The sequence below is a fragment of the Planococcus citri genome, chromosome 4 (genome assembly GCF_950023065.1).
Source record: "Planococcus citri chromosome 4, ihPlaCitr1.1, whole genome shotgun sequence".
NCBI lineage: Eukaryota > Metazoa > Arthropoda > Insecta > Hemiptera > Pseudococcidae > Planococcus > Planococcus citri.
Window position 1 is genome coordinate 50,162,564 of NC_088680.1, and position 21,585 is coordinate 50,184,148.

The 21,585-nt window shown below is 34.5% G+C and overlaps 3 protein-coding genes across 3 annotated transcripts; 1 reads left to right on the forward strand and 2 right to left on the reverse strand.

The window, feature by feature from the left end:
• The first annotated feature begins 10,936 nt into the window (after window positions 1–10,936).
• Window positions 10,937–14,601, forward strand: LOC135845327 (uncharacterized). The gene is made up of 6 exons (XM_065363819.1): window positions 10,937–11,089; window positions 11,179–11,253; window positions 11,741–11,898; window positions 13,378–13,518; window positions 13,644–13,869; window positions 13,967–14,601. Exons 1-6 carry the CDS (start codon window positions 10,942–10,944, stop codon window positions 14,164–14,166), a joined length of 948 nt encoding a protein of 315 aa, XP_065219891.1. The 5' UTR covers window positions 10,937–10,941; the 3' UTR covers window positions 14,167–14,601.
• Window positions 14,602–14,876: 275 nt separating this feature from the next.
• LOC135845322 (uncharacterized) lies at window positions 14,877–17,727 on the reverse strand. The gene is made up of 2 exons (XM_065363807.1): window positions 17,425–17,727; window positions 14,877–17,278 (listed from the first exon to the last, which is right to left on the reverse strand). Exon 2 carries the CDS (start codon window positions 17,263–17,265, stop codon window positions 15,115–15,117), a length of 2,151 nt encoding a protein of 716 aa, XP_065219879.1. The 5' UTR covers window positions 17,266–17,278; window positions 17,425–17,727; the 3' UTR covers window positions 14,877–15,114.
• Window positions 17,728–18,424: 697 nt separating this feature from the next.
• LOC135845321 (uncharacterized) lies at window positions 18,425–21,547 on the reverse strand. The gene is made up of 3 exons (XM_065363806.1): window positions 21,421–21,547; window positions 21,161–21,314; window positions 18,425–20,950 (listed from the first exon to the last, which is right to left on the reverse strand). Exon 3 carries the CDS (start codon window positions 20,931–20,933, stop codon window positions 18,768–18,770), a length of 2,166 nt encoding a protein of 721 aa, XP_065219878.1. The 5' UTR covers window positions 20,934–20,950; window positions 21,161–21,314; window positions 21,421–21,547; the 3' UTR covers window positions 18,425–18,767.
• Window positions 21,548–21,585: the final 38 nt, after the last annotated feature.

The window sequence follows — 21,585 nt, forward strand, 5'->3', positions numbered from 1 at the left end:
CCAAACCAACCTACAAAGACAAAAAAAATCCTACAGAATGACCAGGCCTGTCCTTTTGATTTGAAAGCTCTAAACAAAGACCTTGATTTTGGAGCAACTGCAAAACCTGAGTAGTCCTACAAGCCTGCGCAAATCCGTGTATGTCCACTGTCCAGTAAAAAAAAGTATGATTTTACACATCACTGATAAGGTTCAGATATACCCAGAAGGGTTTGTTGAGTCTTGATTGAACATAGGTTGGCTTTGTGCATCTACTGTGGCTCAGTTTTGCTGCACCAACATGCAAATTCTCCATTTTAGGGCATCCTAGAGCCTTATCAGTGCAAAGCAAATTTTTTTTCTAGACATACACAGATTTGCCTTTAAGGTAATGTTGTACACATTGGAGACTGGGACCATTTGCAACTGTTATTGGTGATGGATCGACACGATGGAAATGTGGTGCTGTAGGTGGCTGCTGAGAGTCCCTTGGACAGCAAAAAGAGCTAATGCCTCAATACTGAGAGAAATTGGTGTGACCAAACAACCATTTGTGGTGGTCCTTGACTACATACTAAAGTACTTCAGCCAGGTCACAAGAGTGGATGCTATGGACACATTGCTTGGAGACAATATTTGTGCAAGGCAGATACCTATTTTTTTTTTTTACAAAACTGGATAATCCAAAAATCCCTTGGATTCTCCAGAATGGTTTCAAACTACCACCAGTCGTTTCAAGAAGTCAAAAATATGGTATGATCTAAATTTCAGCTTTCTACCTAATTTTGATCAAATCCTAATTTTTTTGTAAAAAATTGTCCCGGTGCGAATTTTTTAAAATTTTCTAAAAATCTAAGAATGAAATTTAGTAATCTGAAATTTTACGCAGGGATGTATGTTTGGATGCACTTCCGATTAATCTATGCCCAGCCGAAAAAATTTCATCTGGTTGCATACGGAGGGGGCGGGTGAATAGGTCATCGAAAAAGGGGCGAAATGTTAAAAAAAACCTTTCCTCACTTATATGTATACTTCTCACTTCCAGCTCTAAATTCGTAATCAGTCGTCAAATTGCTTTTAACAAAAACACTAAAGCAAAGGCTTTTTTACAGTTTGAAACTAGAGTAAGTGCCCTCGTTGTCAATTTTCATTAAAAAATTCACCACTTTTGAAAACTTTCTCATCATCATTACAATCAAATAATTTAAAGTTGGAAATAAATGAGGCCCACGCTGAAAGGACGATCTGCTCCCCTATTTCCCTCTTCTTGTATTCAATCCCCTCGAACGTCTCTAGAACTCAAACAGAAATTTCGTAAACATCGCTACCATTCTACAAATTGGCAATGTTGTCGGATAAAGTTTTCCAATGAGAATGATGAGATGACAGAAGATTCCATTGCATATAAATTGAATATATCTCTGTCTGTTTCTCGGATTTGATTGAACGTAATAAAATTTCCCCAACAAAAGCTCGTTGTTTTTTAGCTGGTTGTATCTGAAAAGAAGATAAATTTTCATAGGCACTTAAAATCGGATCTGTGCGTTGTAGATTCTCGAATAATACAATATGTATAAAATATACCTTTATGGTAATGACACTTCTGTGTACGAGATATATCTACCTAGATATAGATAACCTACTTCATTTATCAGCCGATTCGACAGACTTTTAAAAATATTCGTTGGATTTTTTTTCTTATTTTTTTCTCTGTTTGATATAAATCTCATACCTGTACGAATTTAACGCCGCTTAAAAGTTTAAAAACTTATACCACTAGGTTGGCAAAGTTTTCCCCGAAGAAAGTTTCATTCCGCAGCCATATCGTATCCGAAAATATTGCCTTCGTGTACTTCAGATTTGCTCTCAGCTCGTAGAAGAGAAAAAAAACTTGCGCCTCTTCCTGTCGTATACATTTAAACCAATTGGTTAAAACGAGCTTTTAAACTTTACCGAAACACGAGTACGCTTTAAGCTCAGTTAGGGAAAAAAATCACGTCTGTATAACCCAAGTTGACAATATTTTTTATCATCAATCATTTATATCCGTATAATGCGAGCCCCGCCGCTCGTCGCGTTCTGAAATTCCAGTCGAGCTAAAATTCTCCTTCGATATATTATTTTGCAATGCTGTGACTCGTCGTATACTGTGTAGTAACAAATTACTCGATAATCGTGGGGGCTTTACCAATAACTGACCCAATTACATGCATTGACAATACGCCATCCAGCAGCCAATTAAGTGTCCCCGATCAAATTATCTTTACGTTAATATTATCTGTACACGTAGAGGTCTAAAGGTAGAGGTACGACGAGAGATACCTACTACGTGTGTCGGAGCAGCACGCAGGGAATTCCAATCCGAGCACGCAAATCCTATCTAACGACGTTGGAAAGACTAAAAGAAAAAAATCTAATTAAAATATTCCCAACGAGGAAGCACAAAAAGAGAAAGACAGAGAGAGAGAGAGGAAAAAAATCCTTCGAAGAAACGAAATTAAAATGTTTTCAAAATAGAAACGAGCGAAGGCAAAAAAAATTGAATGAAAAAAAAATAGGGATAAGGTATATTGTACAGTGATACAGAGTGTGTACTTATTCGCGAGATGAAATCGATATTTAGCTTTAACGTGAAAACCTTCGAGTATAACACGAGTGAGTGCATCGACGTTGACTAAATGAGATTAATTGAAAAGATAAAAATATCTCTTTCTACAGTACCACATACAACTTTATGAGAAAGCTGCCTGGCAAGTCGTGCTTTTGCTTTTATTCTTCTCAACGGCTGCACAAGCGTTGATCAAAAAGTTTCTTTTGTAAAGGCGTTCGCTTCGTTATACTGTATAGTGACGAGAGAGCTGTAATAATATTTATTCTGCTAATTAATTTCCAAGAAAAACTTTACTCTTTTTCATCGGGCATCACTCGTCAGCATTAAACCCACGTTTGTTGTCTTTCCTTCGTAGGTACTTTTTGTTTCCATCGTGCTAACTAAGTTGTACTGGGTGTTCAGTAGATAATAGTTACCTACTCAACGTGATATTTTTGTAGTCTCGTTTTCGGCCAAGAACAGCAAATAATAAAACATTCTGATAAAATTGTCAAAACGTCTCATTTTTTCCAAAAATTGTCCAAAAAACTATTTTTTTCCTAGAAACTGCCGATTTTTTTTTTTTTTGAGAATTGTAGTCTCGCTTTTTGCCTAAAATGACAAAAAATTGTACTGTTTTGTTAACAATTACCAAAAATAGGTATCTGCATTTTGCTAAAACATACCATACAAAACTTGCTTTCAAAATTTCCTCTTTTTTTTGCCAAAAATTGCTAAAAAGCCTCGCTTTTTTATTAGAATTGCCAAAGTCTTGCTTACACCAAAAATTGCCAAAAATCTCAAAAAAGTCTCATTTTCCCCCTAAAATTGCTAAAATTTTCAGTCACGCTAGTTACCAAAAATTGCCAAAAATGTTCATTTTTTTTACTACAAATTTCCAACAGACCTCCCTTTTTTCGAAAATAGGTAGTTGAAAAGTTTCACTTCTTTGCCAAAAATTGTCAAAAATTTCACTTTTATTAGGTACCTATACTATGTAAAAATTGCCAAGAAGACTTGCTTTTTGTTGAAATTTTCAGTCTTACTTTTGTGAAAAAATGCCAATAATCATTGTGTTCCTACTTTTTTCCCTCAAATTTCGAACAGATCTTCCTTTTTTGCTGAAAATAGCTAAAAAGTTCAGTCTTGCTTTCTGTCAACAATAGCAAGAAGTTTTTGCTATTCGTCCAAGTGGTCTAAAAGTCTTGCTTTAGCCAACAATTTTTTGAAACTTTTGCTTTTTTACAAAAAATTTCCAAAACCTAACCATTTTCCCCCAGAAAGGGTACCCCCCGATAAGATAGGCAAAATGCCCTTAACCTCAGATTTCGATGAAACTCACAGGGTATGTTTAGTACCCCCAAAAAATAATTTTGGGCCCATAGCCCGCTCCCCAACCCACCCCCCTCAGCCAGGGGGGCCAAAAAACGCGTTTTTCAGGGAAAAAATTCTGTATCAGCGCGTGTTTGAGATAAATTTATTCTGTAAACGAATATAGTTAAAGGACACATGGGGGTACTTCCCTGAATTTTTTCAGAATTTTTCATCGCATGGGGGGAGAAGGGGAGACAAAAGAAAACTTTAAATCGACATTACTCCGAAACGAAAAAAGATACCAAAACGATTTTTTCGTCAAATATGTATTTTTAGGTCTACTTTCTATAGAAATCATCACCCGGCCATTTGGAGTGGTGGGTCAAGCTCAAAAGCTCAAAAAACTCTCAAAAAACCACGTTTTTTACGTTTTTCTCCAAAAATATGGACAAATGGCCGAAATCGAAGAGAACCAAGTTGTTCAGCGTGAAATTTTACCTCAGAATGTGTAATTGAAAATTCATTTATAGCGCAAGATCGTATAAAACTGCACGCGCAGAAGTATTTTTGCTTATATCAAGATAGCTGAACGGGTATTCCTGGGTAAAATAGGTGAAATGCCCCTGTCCTCAGATTTCTGAAATTTTGATGAAACATTATTGGGTACCTTAAAAAAAAATGTTGGAGCCAAAAAATTCCCCCCACCCCGCCTCCCTTGCTCACAATAGCGAAAAAACGTTTTTTCGGGGGGGGGGGAATCATTCTTCGACGAATTTTGAAAAATATATCTGTATTCACTCAAAATATATGGAGGAGACAGTATAGTGAAAGTACATAGGTATTTGAGATTCTGCGTCGATCTATAGTGCTATTGCCATCAGAATCCAAGGCCAGTTTTAGAGCTCTATACTGAGCGATTGAAAATTTGTAAATCTTTTTTTGGTAGGGGGGTATTAGTAGTTGGTGTTTTGAAAATATTTTCTTCGTAAAAATTTCGCTCTAATGACGAAAAAATATATTGAAAGATGATAGATTTCAGAAACTGAGGAAATATTTTGAAACGCAGTGATGTCGATATTTTTAGGTTTCAAAAAATCGAGAAAGATTGGCAAAAATTCCTAAAGTTTTCGTGATTTTTCGAAATTGCCAATAACAATTAAAAATAATTGCGTAGAATGGACGCAGAATCTCAAATATATTCATTTGGAACTGGGTCGTTATTTTTCTCAAAACAAATTGGGTACAGGGACTAGGTACAGTGAAAAAAACACCTTTTTTTCGAAAATACCCCAACTTTGAGTGCACATGTTTTCCCTTTAGCTTCTGGAGCTAGAATTTTTCTGTACAACTTTCAACACATAATGACGGTTTTTGCTGAAATTGGTGAAAATCAACAGTTTTTCCCCTTTTTTCCGCCATCCAACCAATCTGATACATAAGTAGGTACCTATACCTATTATGTTTTCAATGTACTTGGTAACTCACATAAAAATTTAATCATCGACACCAAAAATAAACCTTTTCGTTTTTTAGGGAGAAAAAGTGCTACTTTTGCTTCCACTTCTGATTTTTGGAAGTAAATACTGGCGTTTTTCTTCCTCATAACGAAAAATGTATTATTCAACCAGAGAGTAAGAGTGATTTTCGACGATTTTGAATTATTTATCCCTCGCTTCGCTCGGGCAATAAACCTCTAAATTCGTCTAAAATCATTTTTACTCCCTAGATGAATAAACTACTATATTCTGATAGTTTTGAGTTAGATACCTACTATGTACTTGAAAAGTACTTGTAATTCAAGAAAACCTTGATTAAGAAGGTGTATGGCGTAAATAGCGCTGTAATGAAGCATTTTACACAAAAAATGTAATTTTTGGGCAACCCCTCTCCCCAATTGTCAATCTATGAAGAAGTTAGTTGGTTTTCTATTGTTTTTGGAGGCTAGCATGCAAAATTACAGTTCGCTTTTTTTTGGTGGTGCCGTGAAAAAAAAACATATTTTTCAGTGTTTTTTGAGTTTTTGAAGATTGCCCACCTGGAGGGAAAATGTGAAAAAATACCAATTATAGTACTCATGCAGACACATTTTTGAAAAAAAAAAAATGGCATGTGCTTGAATTAGGTTCGGCGAGATACGGTGGTTTCAAATTTTCTTTTGTCAATATCCCCCCCCCCCCGGGGGCAACAACTTTTGAAAATAATTCACGTTGCTAAAATCGTATCTTCTTTAAGTACTTACTTTGAGTGAATACAGATATATTTTTCAAAATTCGTCGAAGAATGATCCCCCCCCCGAAAAAACGTTTTTTCGCTATTGTGAGCAAGGGAGGCGGGGTGGGGGGAATTTTTTGGCTCCAACATTTTTTTTTAAGGTACCCAATAATGTTTCATCAAAATTTCAGAAATCTGAGGACAGGGGCATTTCACCTATTTTACCCAGGAATACCCGTTCAGCTATCTTGATATAAGCAAAAATACTTCTGCGCGTGCAGTTTTATACGATCTTGCGCTATAAATGAATTTTCAATTACACATTCTGAGGTAAAATTTCACGCTGAACAACTTGGTTCTCTTCGATTTCGGCCATTTGTCCATATTTTTGGAGAAAAACGTAAAAAACGTGGTTTTTTGAGAGTTTTTTGAGCTTTTGAGCTTGACCCACCACTCCAAATGGCCGGGTGATGATTTCTATAGAAAGTAGACCTAAAAATACATATTTGACGAAAAAATCGTTTTGGTATCTTTTTTCGTTTCGGAGTAATGTCGATTTAAAGTTTTCTTTTGTCTCCCCTTCTCCCCCCATGCGATGAAAAATTCTGAAAAAATTCAGGGAAGTACCCCCATGTGTCCTTTAACTATATTCGTTTACAGAATAAATTTATCTCAAACACGCGCTGATACAGAATTTTTTCCCTGAAAAACGCGTTTTTTGGCCCCCCTGGCTGAGGGGGGTGGGTTGGGGAGCGGGCTATGGGCCCAAAATTATTTTTTGGGGGTACTAAACATACCCTGTGAGTTTCATCGAAATCTGAGGTTAAGGGCATTTTGCCTATCTTATCGGGGGGTACCCTTTCATCTGGAGTAAAATTTCACTATTTTGTCAAAAATTGCTAAAAAGCCCTGCCTTCAGCTGAAATTCTCAGTCTTGCTTTGTGATTTGTATCAAAAATCAAAGTCTTCCTTTATTTTTTAATCAAAAATTTCCATTAAATCTCACTTTTTTGATAACAATTGCGACTCTAAGATTCACTTTTTGGCCATAAACTGTTGAAAATCTGTCTTTCATTATCCAATATGTATATTGAACGTTTTTGTTTTTGTCTGAAATCAAAGTTTCTTTTATCCCAAAAGTTGCTCAAATCTCGGTTTTTTTAAATCAGAAACTACCAAAAAGCCCTTGCTGAAATTTTCAGTCTCGCTTTTTGTCAGAATTTTCAGATTCTGCATTTAGACGTTGAGCTGTGCACATCTCTTGAGTACCTACTGTCTAAAAATTATTTTGCATAGCAATCTACCTATGGCATACCCTAATGGCTCATCTGGGGTGAGTTCTTTTTGCATGTAGAAATTGGGTGTACCCAATTTCGTTAGGTATAAACAAAGCATTAGCCAATCAGGTTTTTTTGTTCTTTGACAGATTTGGATCCATAAACAAAACGTTAATTTTGCTTCAGGAAACAAAAATATTGTTGGTTGTCTCCAGTTGACAAATGGAATAGACCAAACATGATCATTTTACTCGAAACAAAAGAAATAATTTGTGCATCATAAAGTTTGTTTATACTTAATGAAATCGAGTATACCCGATTTCTACATGCAAAGTGAACGCACCCCTGAGCCATTCGTTTTCCTAGTAATGAAAATTGAGGGCAAAAAACCAAGCCCAATCGCATTGTTCAAAGTCCTTAGCGGCATTGGCCCTTCTATAACAATCAAGATCAAGAAACTCCGCAACAAATCTTATTTATGAAGCAGCAATTCGAAGAAAACCCTCATGTGGCGATGCGAAAATTGTAATTGCTAAACATGAACATTTCAATAAATCAAAAGGCACAATCTATAGTACCGACCTTCAAGATTTCAATATGGAAGAACTCTCTGAATTCCACAACAATAACGGCATCATATCTATTAGACAAATCAGAAAAATATCAACGGCAAATCAACACCCACCAACATATTTTATGAACTTCAATTCAGTTTGTCTAGGCCACTGACCAAAGTAAAACAAGGATACCTGAATATTCCAGTATGTTTGTCAATCCCAAAACCATTACAATGTTATCGTTGTTTCAAATTTGGTCATGTAGCCAAATTCTGCAAATTGAATATACATCTTTGTGGCAACTGTGGAGAACCAAAACACGAATCTAATAATGTGAAAAACCTTCTAGATGCATCAACTGCACAGAACATCATCCTAGCTGGTCTAAATTGTGCAGATTCTTCAAAGATCAAAATGAGATTCTTCGAATTAAAACAGAAAAATCCTGCATCTACAATGAAGCAGCATTGTCTTATTTTAACTCTTAAAGATACACCAATGTGTTAGCAAAACCAATCACATCATCTATGTCTGCAACAACTCTATCTGCATTTACAAAATCGATGTCTGAGCCGAATACCTTGTAACTGTTTAAACAATATTTATATAAAAGAAATTCTCACTTTTCAGCTAAAACTATTGAAAAAGTCTTGCTACCTACATACCAAAAATTAGCAAAATAGTTCAACTTTTTTACCAAAAGTGTGAGGACGTAAGTACAAAGTAGGTAGGTAGGTAGGTAAGTAGGTACTTATTTTTTTTGCCAATAACTTCCAAGAAGTCTTGCTTTTTGTTAAAGTTGTCCAAGTCTCGATTACATTTTTTTGGTAATTTTTTCCTGCATTAAAAAATTTTTAACATGGGTAAAAAATAAAATTACTTATCACTTCTTAATGTTTTGGTGAATTTTTAAAAATTAAATTTGGGCCAAAAATGAGGGAAAAAATCAAAATTTTGCGAAATTTACCTAGAAAGCAGAAATTTAGGATGCAGCTTATTTTCGACCTGCCAGCTCGACTGGAAACGAATTCGAATAGTTTTGAGCAGATCTAAAGCCTTTAGAAGACTTTTGAAAATTCAAATTTCCACAAAATTTCACCAAATGAAATTGGAGAGCAAAAATGTACTCTACGCTTTAATTTCAACGTGCTGAGTCAAGTGGAGAAAGTTTCAAATCGGTTTGAAACCTTCGGTGACTTTTTGAAAATTCCAATTTTCCATAAAATTTTCAAAAAATCTGTTTAAATCAACTTAAGGGCGAATATTTGGGATTGGTGATTGTAAGTGACCCACTTGATTGATTACACACTATTTTCCCAAATCGGTTTGCTCCAGTTTGGAAACATGCTTTTGTCCACTTTTCCAGCGATCTCATACCTAATTGGAAATTTGAAAGCTAATTTGGACGGATTTCGTGTGATGTTTTTTTTGGAAAACTGAATAGAATTTTCAAAATGTCCCTGGAGCATCCAAAACGACTTGAAATTTCCTCTAATCGACTCACCATGTTGAAATTAACGTGCAGAGCGAATTTAGGCTCTCCAATTTCATGAGGTACGTGACATTTTTTGAGAATTTCAAGTTTCAAAAATCTTTTGGAGGCTGCAGAACTGCTCAAAATGGTTCAATTCTGTTTCCAATCGATTTAGTGGGTTGAAAATAGGGGATTTACCAAATTTCAGCTTTCTAAGTTAATTAAGTAAAATTTTGATTTTTTCCCTCATTTTTGGCCCAAAGATTTCAACTTTCAATTTCCTTAAAAATTTTCCAATTCCTTTGGAAGGTTCAAAAATGAAATCTTGGAAAATTACTAAAAAAAAACCACTGCAAAATTCCAGCAAAATCTTACCAAAAAAATACCTGAAATATTTTGAAAAATTGTTGAATTTAAAAAACAATGATCACACGCAATGAAAATAAAATAAAAGATTGCAAAAATTATACTGAAAGTATCATAAAAAATTGTAAAGTTGGCATTACAGAAGATTGCAATTGTCTGGTGATTTTTACAAAATGACATTCGCCTTCCCCGATTAACCTCCAAACTGAACAACTCTCGATTAACTTGATCCTTATTTTCATGTTTGCAATTTTTTCCCTGTCGGGTCAAATTGACACGAAATTGCAAAACCTAACCTAGCAATTTTCATCACGTGAAATCTGACTGTTCACTGCTCATTATTTAACCAATAACCTACCTTGAACTTTTCTCATATTCGTTTAGTACCTAATAGTTACCACACGACTCGACATGGCAAAGTTTTAAAAAAAATAAAAAAAAAACTGAAGAAAATTCATGGCCGAATGTTGAATCAATAGTATGTACACCGAAGTACTCAAGAAGAAAAACCCCCAGCGTGTAATGAGAGAAGAAAATATAAATATAAGTCAATTTTTTCATCGTACAGCTTGTTTCTCTTCGTGTAATAACGGTAACTTTGAACTTCCGGTGATTTATTATTGTAGGTACCTACATATTTGAATTACCTAGCTAGCTAGTACCTTTGCCGGCTGCTTTTGATCTTGATTAAAATTTATTCGACGGAGAATGAGAGAGAAAAATAACGATTAAAAAGGAAAACTAAAAACGTGAACGCCGAACGGTTAAAGGGCAAAAAGTCTATTACCGAGTATTACATTCGTCGAGATGTTTTCAAAGCTTTTGCACGACGTTACTTAACTTTTTAATTTTTCATAATGCTAGCAAGGTTTTTCCGCGTTGGTAATTTAATATTTTTCACTCGGTAAGCGGCGAAGGCGTTTTAAAAGTAATTGTCTCCTTTTTTTTATTATTATTAAAGTAAAAAGCAGGCGAGAAAAAGGAGTTATATTACTTATATCAACGTAAACGTGGTAGATTTTTTTGTCATACTCGATTTTTTTCTCTCTCAAATTAGGGTAAAAATTATAAACAAGCATCGAGCTAGTGCAAAAAAATATAAAGTATTCTTGCCACTGTGTAAATATATGTATAGTACGAATACCTAATTTTGTTCTGTTCTTTTCAGGCATCATGCAATTAGTTATGTTGGCTCCGGCAAGTAATTTGGTGACTTCAGTTACGGCTGCTTTAATGCCTACTTTACTCGGTCCAGCAGCCAATATGGCGACGAAACCTCTGCCAGAAAATGCAGCCAATAAATCAACGACAATTAAACCAGGTATTAATACATTACCTACTCTTTTACCGTCGTAAACAGCGTAATATTTTTTCTAATTTTAATTTTTTTTTTTACGATTATTCCCGTAGCAGTTCCAGGGCTTAGTAGAAGCGAGAAAAAAGAACCAGATGATGTTTCACCTAGCAGCAGTTCTTCCAAACTAAGTAATTTATAGCGTAGGCTATTTCTTTTTTATGTTGATTTTATAAAAAAAAAAGTATAGCGAATTTATCAACGAAATTCATTTTGAAGTTTCAAAAACGAATTCGATTCGGCGGAAAAATAAAATTAATTTCGTTGTTTGATTAGGTACTTTTACTTTGACGAATATTTTTTTCTTATTTGTGTTTCAATTGGAATATGATATTTTTTATGAGATGGAAAAAAAATTCCTTAGGAAAGAAATCTATCGAGATATTGAATTTGTAAAGTTATATTAGGTATTTTTTTTTTACTTTGAAAAATTATTATTAAAATTCGTATCGAATTTAATCCTGTTTTGTGCTGATATTTTTTTTTTTTCGTTACGTGATTCGTTTTATTAGCATAGGTTTTAGTTTTTCGAATTCTTTTTCCGTTTTGTAAATGTTGTCGGGATATCTTTTGACTGTACGTAACTTTATTGATTCGTTTTACTTTTCTGTTTGACAGATCAGCTAAGTAAAAAGAAAATTAAATCCATCGATGAAATAAAAACCGAAGCTGAAAGTAAAGATAGTCCCAAAGAAGGACCTAAATTGAAAAAGCTGACGTGGCAATCATCCATCACTAATGGAAATAAAACCGAATCTAGTATTACCGGACCAAGGGTGAGGAAGGCTTTAGTTGTATATCGATGTAGTATGTGATAAAGTGGCCTACACAATATGTTTATTTTTTTCTTCGGTTTTGAATGTTTTGACGATCAGTAGAACTTTCCTTTTTGCTTCCTCCTTCCTCCAAAGAACTCGTTTATTGTTTACATTATAGAAACATTTATTTATTTGAAATTTGAGTTTTTGGATTGGGAAAAGGGCGTGATGAAATTTCAAAAATAAAAATGGATCGAGATTAACCCAATATTTTGGGGGACTTTGAACTTTTTTCTGTCGGTGAAATTTTGAACCTTTCTGCCCTTTTGTAAAAAATTTGATTCGAATATTTGGTATGAAAAATATTTGATTTGTACTTATAAGATTGATCTTAAAATAGGAGATGGGAGGAGGTGATTTTTCTGGTAAGATCGAGTACCAAGTCAGAAGAAGTCAAGTATTCGTTCTTGAGTTTGAACCAAATTAAAAATTAGTTATGGATAGAGAGGGAATTTTATGACCGAAAAATTTTAAAAATAGGATATAAAACTAATCATCTACCAATCTAAAATGTGCAAAAATTTAGTGTCTATAAATTTAATAATTAAAAATATGGTAACACTGAAATCGTAAGAACTTCTTTTAAAAATAGGTTATATAAAATTTTGTTCAAAAACGTTATTGTCTCACTTATTATTTTTATAAATTTAAAAAATGAAAATAATATATATATTTTTTCATCTTAGCGAGAGAATTTTCAACAGTTTAGAATCCCCTCTCCCTCTGATAAAAACAAAGCAACAAGAAAAGAAAACAAATACGAAAATTCGGCCCATCTTCAACAGTAATGAGAATCACTGACAAACATTTTCTAATGAGCTGAGAGATGTCCTTTATGCTTGCAAATTTTTTATTGCGAATTTATGCTCCTGATCTCTAAAGTTGTTGCTTTATATGAAAATAAAATCCTAAAAATTTAAATCCCCCCCCCCCAAAAAAACATAAAACTAAATTAAATTGGAATCTCCCACGGTTGAATTTTTTAAAAAAATGCCACCATTTTTTTTATCAATTTTATTGTTGGATCAGAATTTTTCTAAATGACCCCTCCCCCTTTTTGAGAAAAAATCTACATTGTTATTCACTTATTCAGAGCCCTCCAAATGTTGGAAAAATAAAAAAAAATACGAAATAAAAGAGTGGTGATTTTTTTGTTTAATAACTCGAGTTTTAGCTGCCCAAACTAACTTCTATATTTTTTGGAGAATTTTTTAAAAAGATTCTAGAGAAATCGAAAATTGCACGTTGGAAGCTCCAGAATGACCAAAAATAGTTAAATTCGGTTCGCAGACCTAATATTAGTTTCAGAGCTAATTTTCATAATTTTTAGTGAATAAATACCTTTTTTTTTTTAAAAAAAAAAAAGAGCGTGAATTACCAAAAATGATCATTACCTACCCTGCCAATATGAATATTAATTATCATTTTTTAATACAGATAAATAACACCGCAAAAAGACCCATACTCAAAGAATCAAATAAAAAAGACACCCCGAAAATCGAAGTCACTCCAGAAATTACTCAGACTAAAACTAAAGAAAAGGAACCGACTGTTGTAAATGTGGACAATAATGATAAAGTAAGACTCATTAGATTTGCTCTTCATTATAATTTAAAATTATGAAACACGATACTATTGCAATTTCAACCAACCTATATACGTACGTACATTTAAATCATCTTCAATGTGTTTTTGTTCAATAGGTTAATAAAGAAAACGACATTTTACTACATACCATTCTAAATCACATCGCTTATGTGAATCGAGCATCCGGAGGATCGGATAGCGGATTCGCTCATTGCACTCATGATGCTACTCCTACATCTAGAAAAAGACAAGTCCGTTTCGTATTGAAAATCACCTACGCTACGGCTATTCTGGGCTTCTGTTTGACTTTGGGAGAATTTTTCCAAAAATTTGGACCTTATGGTAAATAGCTGGCGTATCAATTTAATTTAACCACGGATGTTGCAGCTGAATCAGCTCGTACAAAACTAATTAGTGTTTCTTTCATTTTTATTTTCAGGACTAATGAAGTATTACATTTCAAACGATGACGAAATCGAGCCTTGGCCGTGGTTTATATTTCAAACGGTGTGTCGTTCGTTTGAAATTTTGATGAGCGGTGCTATCGCCAACATTACTAAACAACCGGCAGCCAACGTGCATCGATATTACAAATATAATCCGGCAATAATGAAACAACGAGGGTCTATGTTTATGTAGTAATTCGGAACCTAATTAATAATTACTTATTCTTCCAACTCGTGCGAGGAGATAACTATGCCATGTGTGTAAATTTTTCCACATTTTGTATGGTGTTTGATGTTTCGTTGGCCTTCCTTTGTTAATTTTTATTCGGACGGAATTTTTTTAAATTATCGTTAGGTGGTTTAATAACGGCCACGAGTTAGCAAGCATCTTCCTTTGATAATTCATGTTACCTGATAATTTTTTCAAACTTTATTCATCTAGAAATAAATTAAGAAAAATTAATAATATCATTTTTTTGTTTGTTTTTAAATGTTTTTTCTCCTGTTTTATTTTAAAAAATAATATCAATCGTTGAAACGATTTAAAAATATGAAAAAATATTTTAATAAATGAAATGTATCGTGTAAATAATTTCGATTACTGAAATAGATAAACATTTTTGTTTGATTCTTGTATTTATTAATGCTATATTATTTTTGTCGAAGAATTATTCGAGATTTTTTTTTCATTAGAATTCGGAGTCGTACTGTGGCTGAAAATCGAAACGTTGGACGAGACAGACGTTTATGAATTATTAAAACTGTTCGAATTAATATCCAAACTGCTGATCCACTTCCAACTTCCAAGGCTGCTCAAAATAAAAAATTAACTGAACTGTATTTTGAAATTTTTTAATAAACATGATCAGATATTTTTTAAATAAAAAAATTCAAAAAAATAAATAAATAACCGAAGTTTTTATAACTTAAATATAAAAAAAAATGCACCGCATAAATATCTATAATTATTAAGGAACCAACGTTCATATATTGTATAAAAAATTTAAAAAATTAACATTTTAATAATAAAAACAGAGGCAGGTATTGAAACACTTTGCATTCTAGTAACCTTATTAATTACTAAAAGCTCACCATAGGTAATTTTTAAACACATTATTTCAAGATATGACACATAATGAATTCAACTTGACTGAAGTTTAGCCCTTTTCGATTTGAATGGTTGGATTTGGAGTGCATCTGGATCTCCATCAAAAAACCAATTCCAAAGAGCTTCCAAAGATACAATGTCACTTCGTTCCACAACAGATAGAACAATATCTAAATGATTGATCACTTTAAGCCATCCCAGCTTGTATCTTTTTACTCTATCTTCGTCTGACAAGTACCATACCAGGCATCTATCTAAATCATGGAGTAACGCTTCGTTAAATTCACCCTTTGCTACGTAATGATTATCGATGGCACCTAAGACTCCAGCAACAACAGCGTGAATAAATGCACCACAGTTATACTTGAGAACTGCGGCAGGATCTTCTTCGCCAAGACACCATCTTACAAAACGACGAAAATACATTTCGTTGAAAAACATTTTATACCAACGATAGTCTTTTTGTTTTAGCCTCGCTACAAAATTATCGAAAAAAACGTTTTTTATATTCTCGTTCTCATTCTCGATGTTGAATACAGATTCGACTACCCGAATCATTGGATTCACATCGTACGCGCGATTTGCTTTGAAATGAGGGAAATACCTCGCGTTAAATAAAATATACTTCTTCTTCAACTTCAACGCTGCAGAAGCGTCATCAGGGAAAGTTTCGTCGATGAAGGTACTGAATGCATCCCATTTATCTGTCTCGTATAGAAAACAATCTTGATATATCAATTCCGTAGTCAATATTCGATGCTTGTATTTTTGTATGGCATCCGAATCGGACAGATAGAATCGTAATTTCGCGTTTAAATCTGCAAGTTTGGTATGAGTTATTAAATGTATGCAGGAGTTTTTCAAGGCGGAAGATTTTTCAACCCGTCTTTTAAACCGAGCTTGATCATCGGCGCTTGGTAAGCTCAATTCCAGTAGTTCGTTCACTAAATTCATGTTATCGATACATATTCCCAATGAAACTGCATTGCTAAAAACTTTGCGTTCTCTGAATATGGCTTCATGATGCGATAAGACCTTGATTAAGAGTTTGAAAGCAGACTGCGAAGGGCGATTCCACGAATTGAACGGAGGAAATATTCCATCTTGTAGGTAATTCACCGTAAAACCTTTATGCATGGGCGAAGCTGCGTCCCATATTTCAACCAAACGGCTCATTTTTTCTTCGCTTGGTACGAATGAAAGTGAGTCTTGTACTACTCGGGCAAATGCGGACGGATTTAAATTACTATGTTTTCTAGCCCAGAACGTGGACTCGCGCGAATCTAAATGAAAACAGAAATTTGAAATTATTCGCTCCGGTATTATAGTCAATAAACGACGTTGCTGAAACCAAGACATCATTGAAAGAACTCGTTCTTGATACCTGTATCCAATGTATACATCTCGATGAGAATCAAGAAGATACCTGGCCAGTTCTATTTGATCTGCTACGCCACAACGACGCCAAAAGTATTCGAAAGCAGTCCACGAAAAACTGACACATTTCGCAGCCACAGTAGCGTAAATCGTCTTATAAGAAAATTTTGGTATTGTACATATATGTAAATACTTTTGTAGATAATTAATCCAGTAATACGCCAAAGGGTTATCTTCGAAAGTCACCGTTCTTCTGAATACTTCACTCAGCGAACGTACTTTTATCTGGTCAATTTCTCTTTTCATACAAAATTCACTTAAAATAGCGAATCTTTGCTCGTTACTCAAATCAACGGTAGATAATAACTTCACGGCTGTTTGTTTGTAATCGATTCTACCGTTGGGTAACCACATGCACCAGTCTGGATCGAAATCACGAATGCTGTATTGTTCGATTTTCTTTCCTATGGTGTAGCATCCGAGATGTCGTATCCATTTCCTCATTTCACAGGTAACGGTGGTCAAGGCGCTTATCAACATTGTTTCCACGGTTCGAGGTAATCTGAGGAGATCTACTACTTCTTCGATGTCTTTTTCGTAAGTTTTAGGAAGATTGAACGCGTCTATTAAGGTATTACCCGATTCTTTCGGCGAATCGGTGCGGTTTTTTGAGCGAGAAATATAGCTGGACCATATCAGTTGAGCGATTCGAAAAGATGTAATTTCCTGTAGACTTGGCACAGCGGCGTAGTATACGTATCGGTCTTCGACCCATTCGTCGCTTTTTTGTGTTTCGTTTGGATCCATTATTGTGAGTGATCTGGAATCATGAATGATTCATTGAGTGAGGATTATGAATATTGTTATCATTTCGAATTCATGGATTGAATATAGTCGATTGTAGATGAACGAGTAATTGAAGGATACGAGCTGGACGATTAAAAAATAATACTCGTATGTACTAACCAATTGGTTTTTTCTGAACAGCTGTCTTCAGTTATTCTCATATCACGAAATCACCGGACCTGCCGATGGCAGATAAACAATCGTTGCAACAATGACATGAACTGGGTAGATATTTATGGTTCCTGTAGAATAAAAACACAGATCTTACGTAAAATAGAATAACTGTATTACTGCCCTTACTCTAAACTGATCGCCAAAGTAAATTTACATACTTCGAGGTAACGGTCAACGAAAGTAAAACCACATCAAAGCTGTCATGACTCATTGATAATGAAGCTTCGGAGGAAGTGTGGAAGTGTGGAAGCTGGAATGGAAGGATATAACCCTAGGGACTGGTAAGGGTGCGGGGGTGCACAAAATTTCCAATGAGATTCAGGATTCAGATCATCGTATTTCAGATTTCTCTCTTTTAAATCTGTAGAATATTTTTATTTCAAAAAAAATCAAGAAGCATTGAAGAAATCCCCATTTACCTAATTGATTCATTTTCATTCGAGTTAGTTCTACTGCAAGTATTTTTTTTTGCTCAAAATTTTCATCAAAAAATTTAAAAAACATAGAAGAAATCCCTCTTTATTATAATTGACTTCATTTTCATTCGAGTTAATTCTAGGTAATTCAAGTATTTTTTTTTGCTCAAAATTTTCAATCGTTAGGATGGTTTAAAAAAGCGTCCACGAGTTGGCAAGCATTTTCCGCAGTATCAACAAATGTTTTTTCTCCTGTTTTATTTAAAAAAATAATATCAATCGTTGAAGCGATTCAAAAATAAATATGAAAAAATACTTGATAAATGAATTAATGTATCGTGTAAATAATTTCGATTACATACTGAAATAGATAAACATTTTTGTTTGATTCTGGTACTTTTTTAATGTTATTTTTGTCAGAGAATCATTCAAGAATTTGGTGTTGTACTGGTGCTGGAAATCGAAACGATAAATTCAAACCGCTGATCCATTTCCATGGCTGGCATCAAAATAAAAAATTTACTGAAACGTATTTTGAAATTTTTTAATAAACGATCAAAATTCTTCACGGAAGTGACAGAGACGAATCAAATATTTTTAAAATAAAAAATTTAAAAAAAAAACTGAAGATTTCATAACTTATAAAATAAGTATAAAAAATGCAGTGTATAAATATCAATAATTATTAAGGAACCAACGTACACGGTACATGCATGTATAAAAATAGAAACAATTGACATTTTAATAATAAAAACAGAGGTAGGTATGAGATACTTCGCATTCTAGAAGTTCAAAATAAACCTTATTAGGCCTAATTAAAAGCTCACGATAGGTAATTTTTAAACTGATCTCAAGCTATGACACATAATGAATTTAACTTGACTGAAGTTTCACTCTTTTCGACTTGAATTGTTGGATCGCGTCTTGATCTTCATCGAAAAACCAAATGCAAAGAGTTTCCAAAGATACGGTGTCATTTCGTTGCGCAACAGATTGAACAATATCTAAATCTTGGACCACTTTAATCCATTCCAGCTTGTACTCTTTCACTCTTTCTTCGTCTGACAAGTACCACATCAGGCATCTATCTAAATCATGGAGTAACGCTTCTTTAAATTCGCCCATTTCTACGTAACAATTATTTAGGGCACCTAAGACTCCAGCAACAACATCCTGAATAAATGCACCACAATTATACTTGAGAACTGCGGCAGGATCTTCTTCGCCAAGGCACCATCTTACAAAACGACGAAAATACATTTCGTTGAAAAACATTTTATACCATCGATAGTCTGTTATTTGTTTCAGCATCGATACAAAACTATTGAAAAAAACGTCTTTTATATTCTCGTTTTCATTCTCGGTGTTGAATACAGATTCCACTACCTGGATCATTGGATTCACTTCGTAAGCATAATATACTCTAGTACAAGGAAAACACCTAGCGTGACGTAAAATATACTCCTTCTTCAGCTTCAACGCTGCAGATGCGTCATCGGGGAACGTTTCGTCGATGAAGGCACTGAATGCATTCCATTTATTCGTGTCGTATAAAAAGCATTCTTCTTTTACCAATTCCGAAATCATTCGTTGCTTGTATTTTTGTATGGCATTCGAATCAGGCAGATAGAATTGCAATTTCGCGTTTACTTCTGTAAGTTCGGCATTAGTTGTCATTAAACTTACGCACCTTTCATTCAAGTCGGAAGATTGTTCAACCAGTGTTTTGAACAGAGCTTGATCATCGGCGCTTGGCAAGCTCAATTCCAGCAGTTCGTTCAATAAATTCAGGTTATCTATATATACCCCTAATGAAACTGCGTTGCTTAAAACTTCGCGTTCTCTGAATTGAGCATCAAGATGCGATAAAAGCTTGATTAAGAATTTGACACCAGACTGCGAAGGGCGAAACAATGAATCACAGTATCCACAGAATCGAGGAAATATTTGATATTGTAGGTTATGCACTGTAATTCTTTTATGTGTGGGCGAAACTGCGTCCCATATTTCAATCAAACGGCTCATTTGTTCTTCATCAGTTACGCATGAAAATGAGTCCTTTACTAGGCTGGCAAAGCTGGACGGTTTCAATTCACTATGTTTCAGTGCCCAGGATGTAGACTCGGGCAAGTTTAAATGAACAAAGAAATTTGAAATGATTTTCTCCGGCATTAGAGTAAATAAACGATGTTGTTGAAACCAAGACATCATTGAGAGAATTCGTTCTTGATACCTGTATCCAAAATTATCATAATCATTAAGAATATACTGGGCCACTAATATTTGATCTTCAACGTCACAACGATGCCAAAAGTATTCGAAAGCTATCCACGAAATACGAGCACATTTTTCAGCTACAGCAGCGTAAACCGTCCTATAAGAAGAGATTGGTATATCAGATAAATCTCTTCTTAGATAACGAATCCAGTAATACACTAAAGGGTTATCTTCGAAAGTCACCGATTTTTTGAATGATTTACGCAGCGAACGTAATTTTATCTGGTCGATTTCTCTTTTCATACAAAATTCACTGAAAATTGCGAATCTTTGTTCGTTACTCAAATTGACGGTAGATAATAACTTCATGGCTGTTTGCTCATCATCGATTCTACCGTTGGGCAACCAAACGCACCAGTCTATATCGAAATCACGTACTAAATCACGAATACTGTATCGTTCGTTTTTCTTTCCCATGGTGTAGCATTCGAGATGATATATCCATAACCTAATTCCACTGCTAACTTTCATCGAGGCCCTCGTCAACATTCCTTTGAAAGTTCGAGGCAATCTGAGGAGATCTTGCATTTCTTGTAGGTCTTCTAGGTAAGTGAAAATATCAGGAAAACCGTACAGGTCCATTAATTCATTGCCGCATTCTTTCTGCAAATCGTTGCAGTTTTTCCGACGAGAAATATAGCTGGACCATATTCGTCGAAGAATTCGAATACATGTAATCTGCTGAAGACTTGGCACGGCGGCGTAGTATACGTATCGGTCTTCGACCCCTTCGTCGCTTTTTAGTGTTTCGTTAGGATCCATTATTAATTGTGAGTGATCTGGAATCATGAGTGATGTATCATGAGTTATTAATTGAGTGAGGATTATTAATATTATTACAATTTCAAATTCATAGATTAAATATCGTTTATCGCACATGAACGATTAATTAAATCATAAATGATACGAGTTGGACTTCTGAATAACATAGGTATAATGTCAATGAGATGAATCAACAAGTGCTAGTGAGAAAACTAAATAATACTAACCAATCCGTTTGGTTCTGAACAGCTAAATCTTCAATGAAGTTATTCTTATCACAAATCACCGGACAATGGCGCACCATATCACTGATCGCAGATGCAGGTGAACAATCGTTGCATACAATACGACATGAACTCGGTAGATATTTGGTTCGTGGATCTAAAATAAAAACACAGATCTTACGTAAAATAGAATAACTCTACTTCCGCTCTTCACTTAAAATCTAAAATTCTAAACTGATCATCAAAATGAAAAATTTACGTACTTCAAGGCATGAATAAACTGATTAAACTGATAAACCAATGATGAATGAAGTGAACATACCTCAAGCTGCTCCAAAGTATGGGGGGGGGGGACTGAAGAGGGTGCGGGCCTGCACAAATGGGTTCCTGCTTGTTTTGGTAATTGGTTGTTTTCAATTTTCATTCAA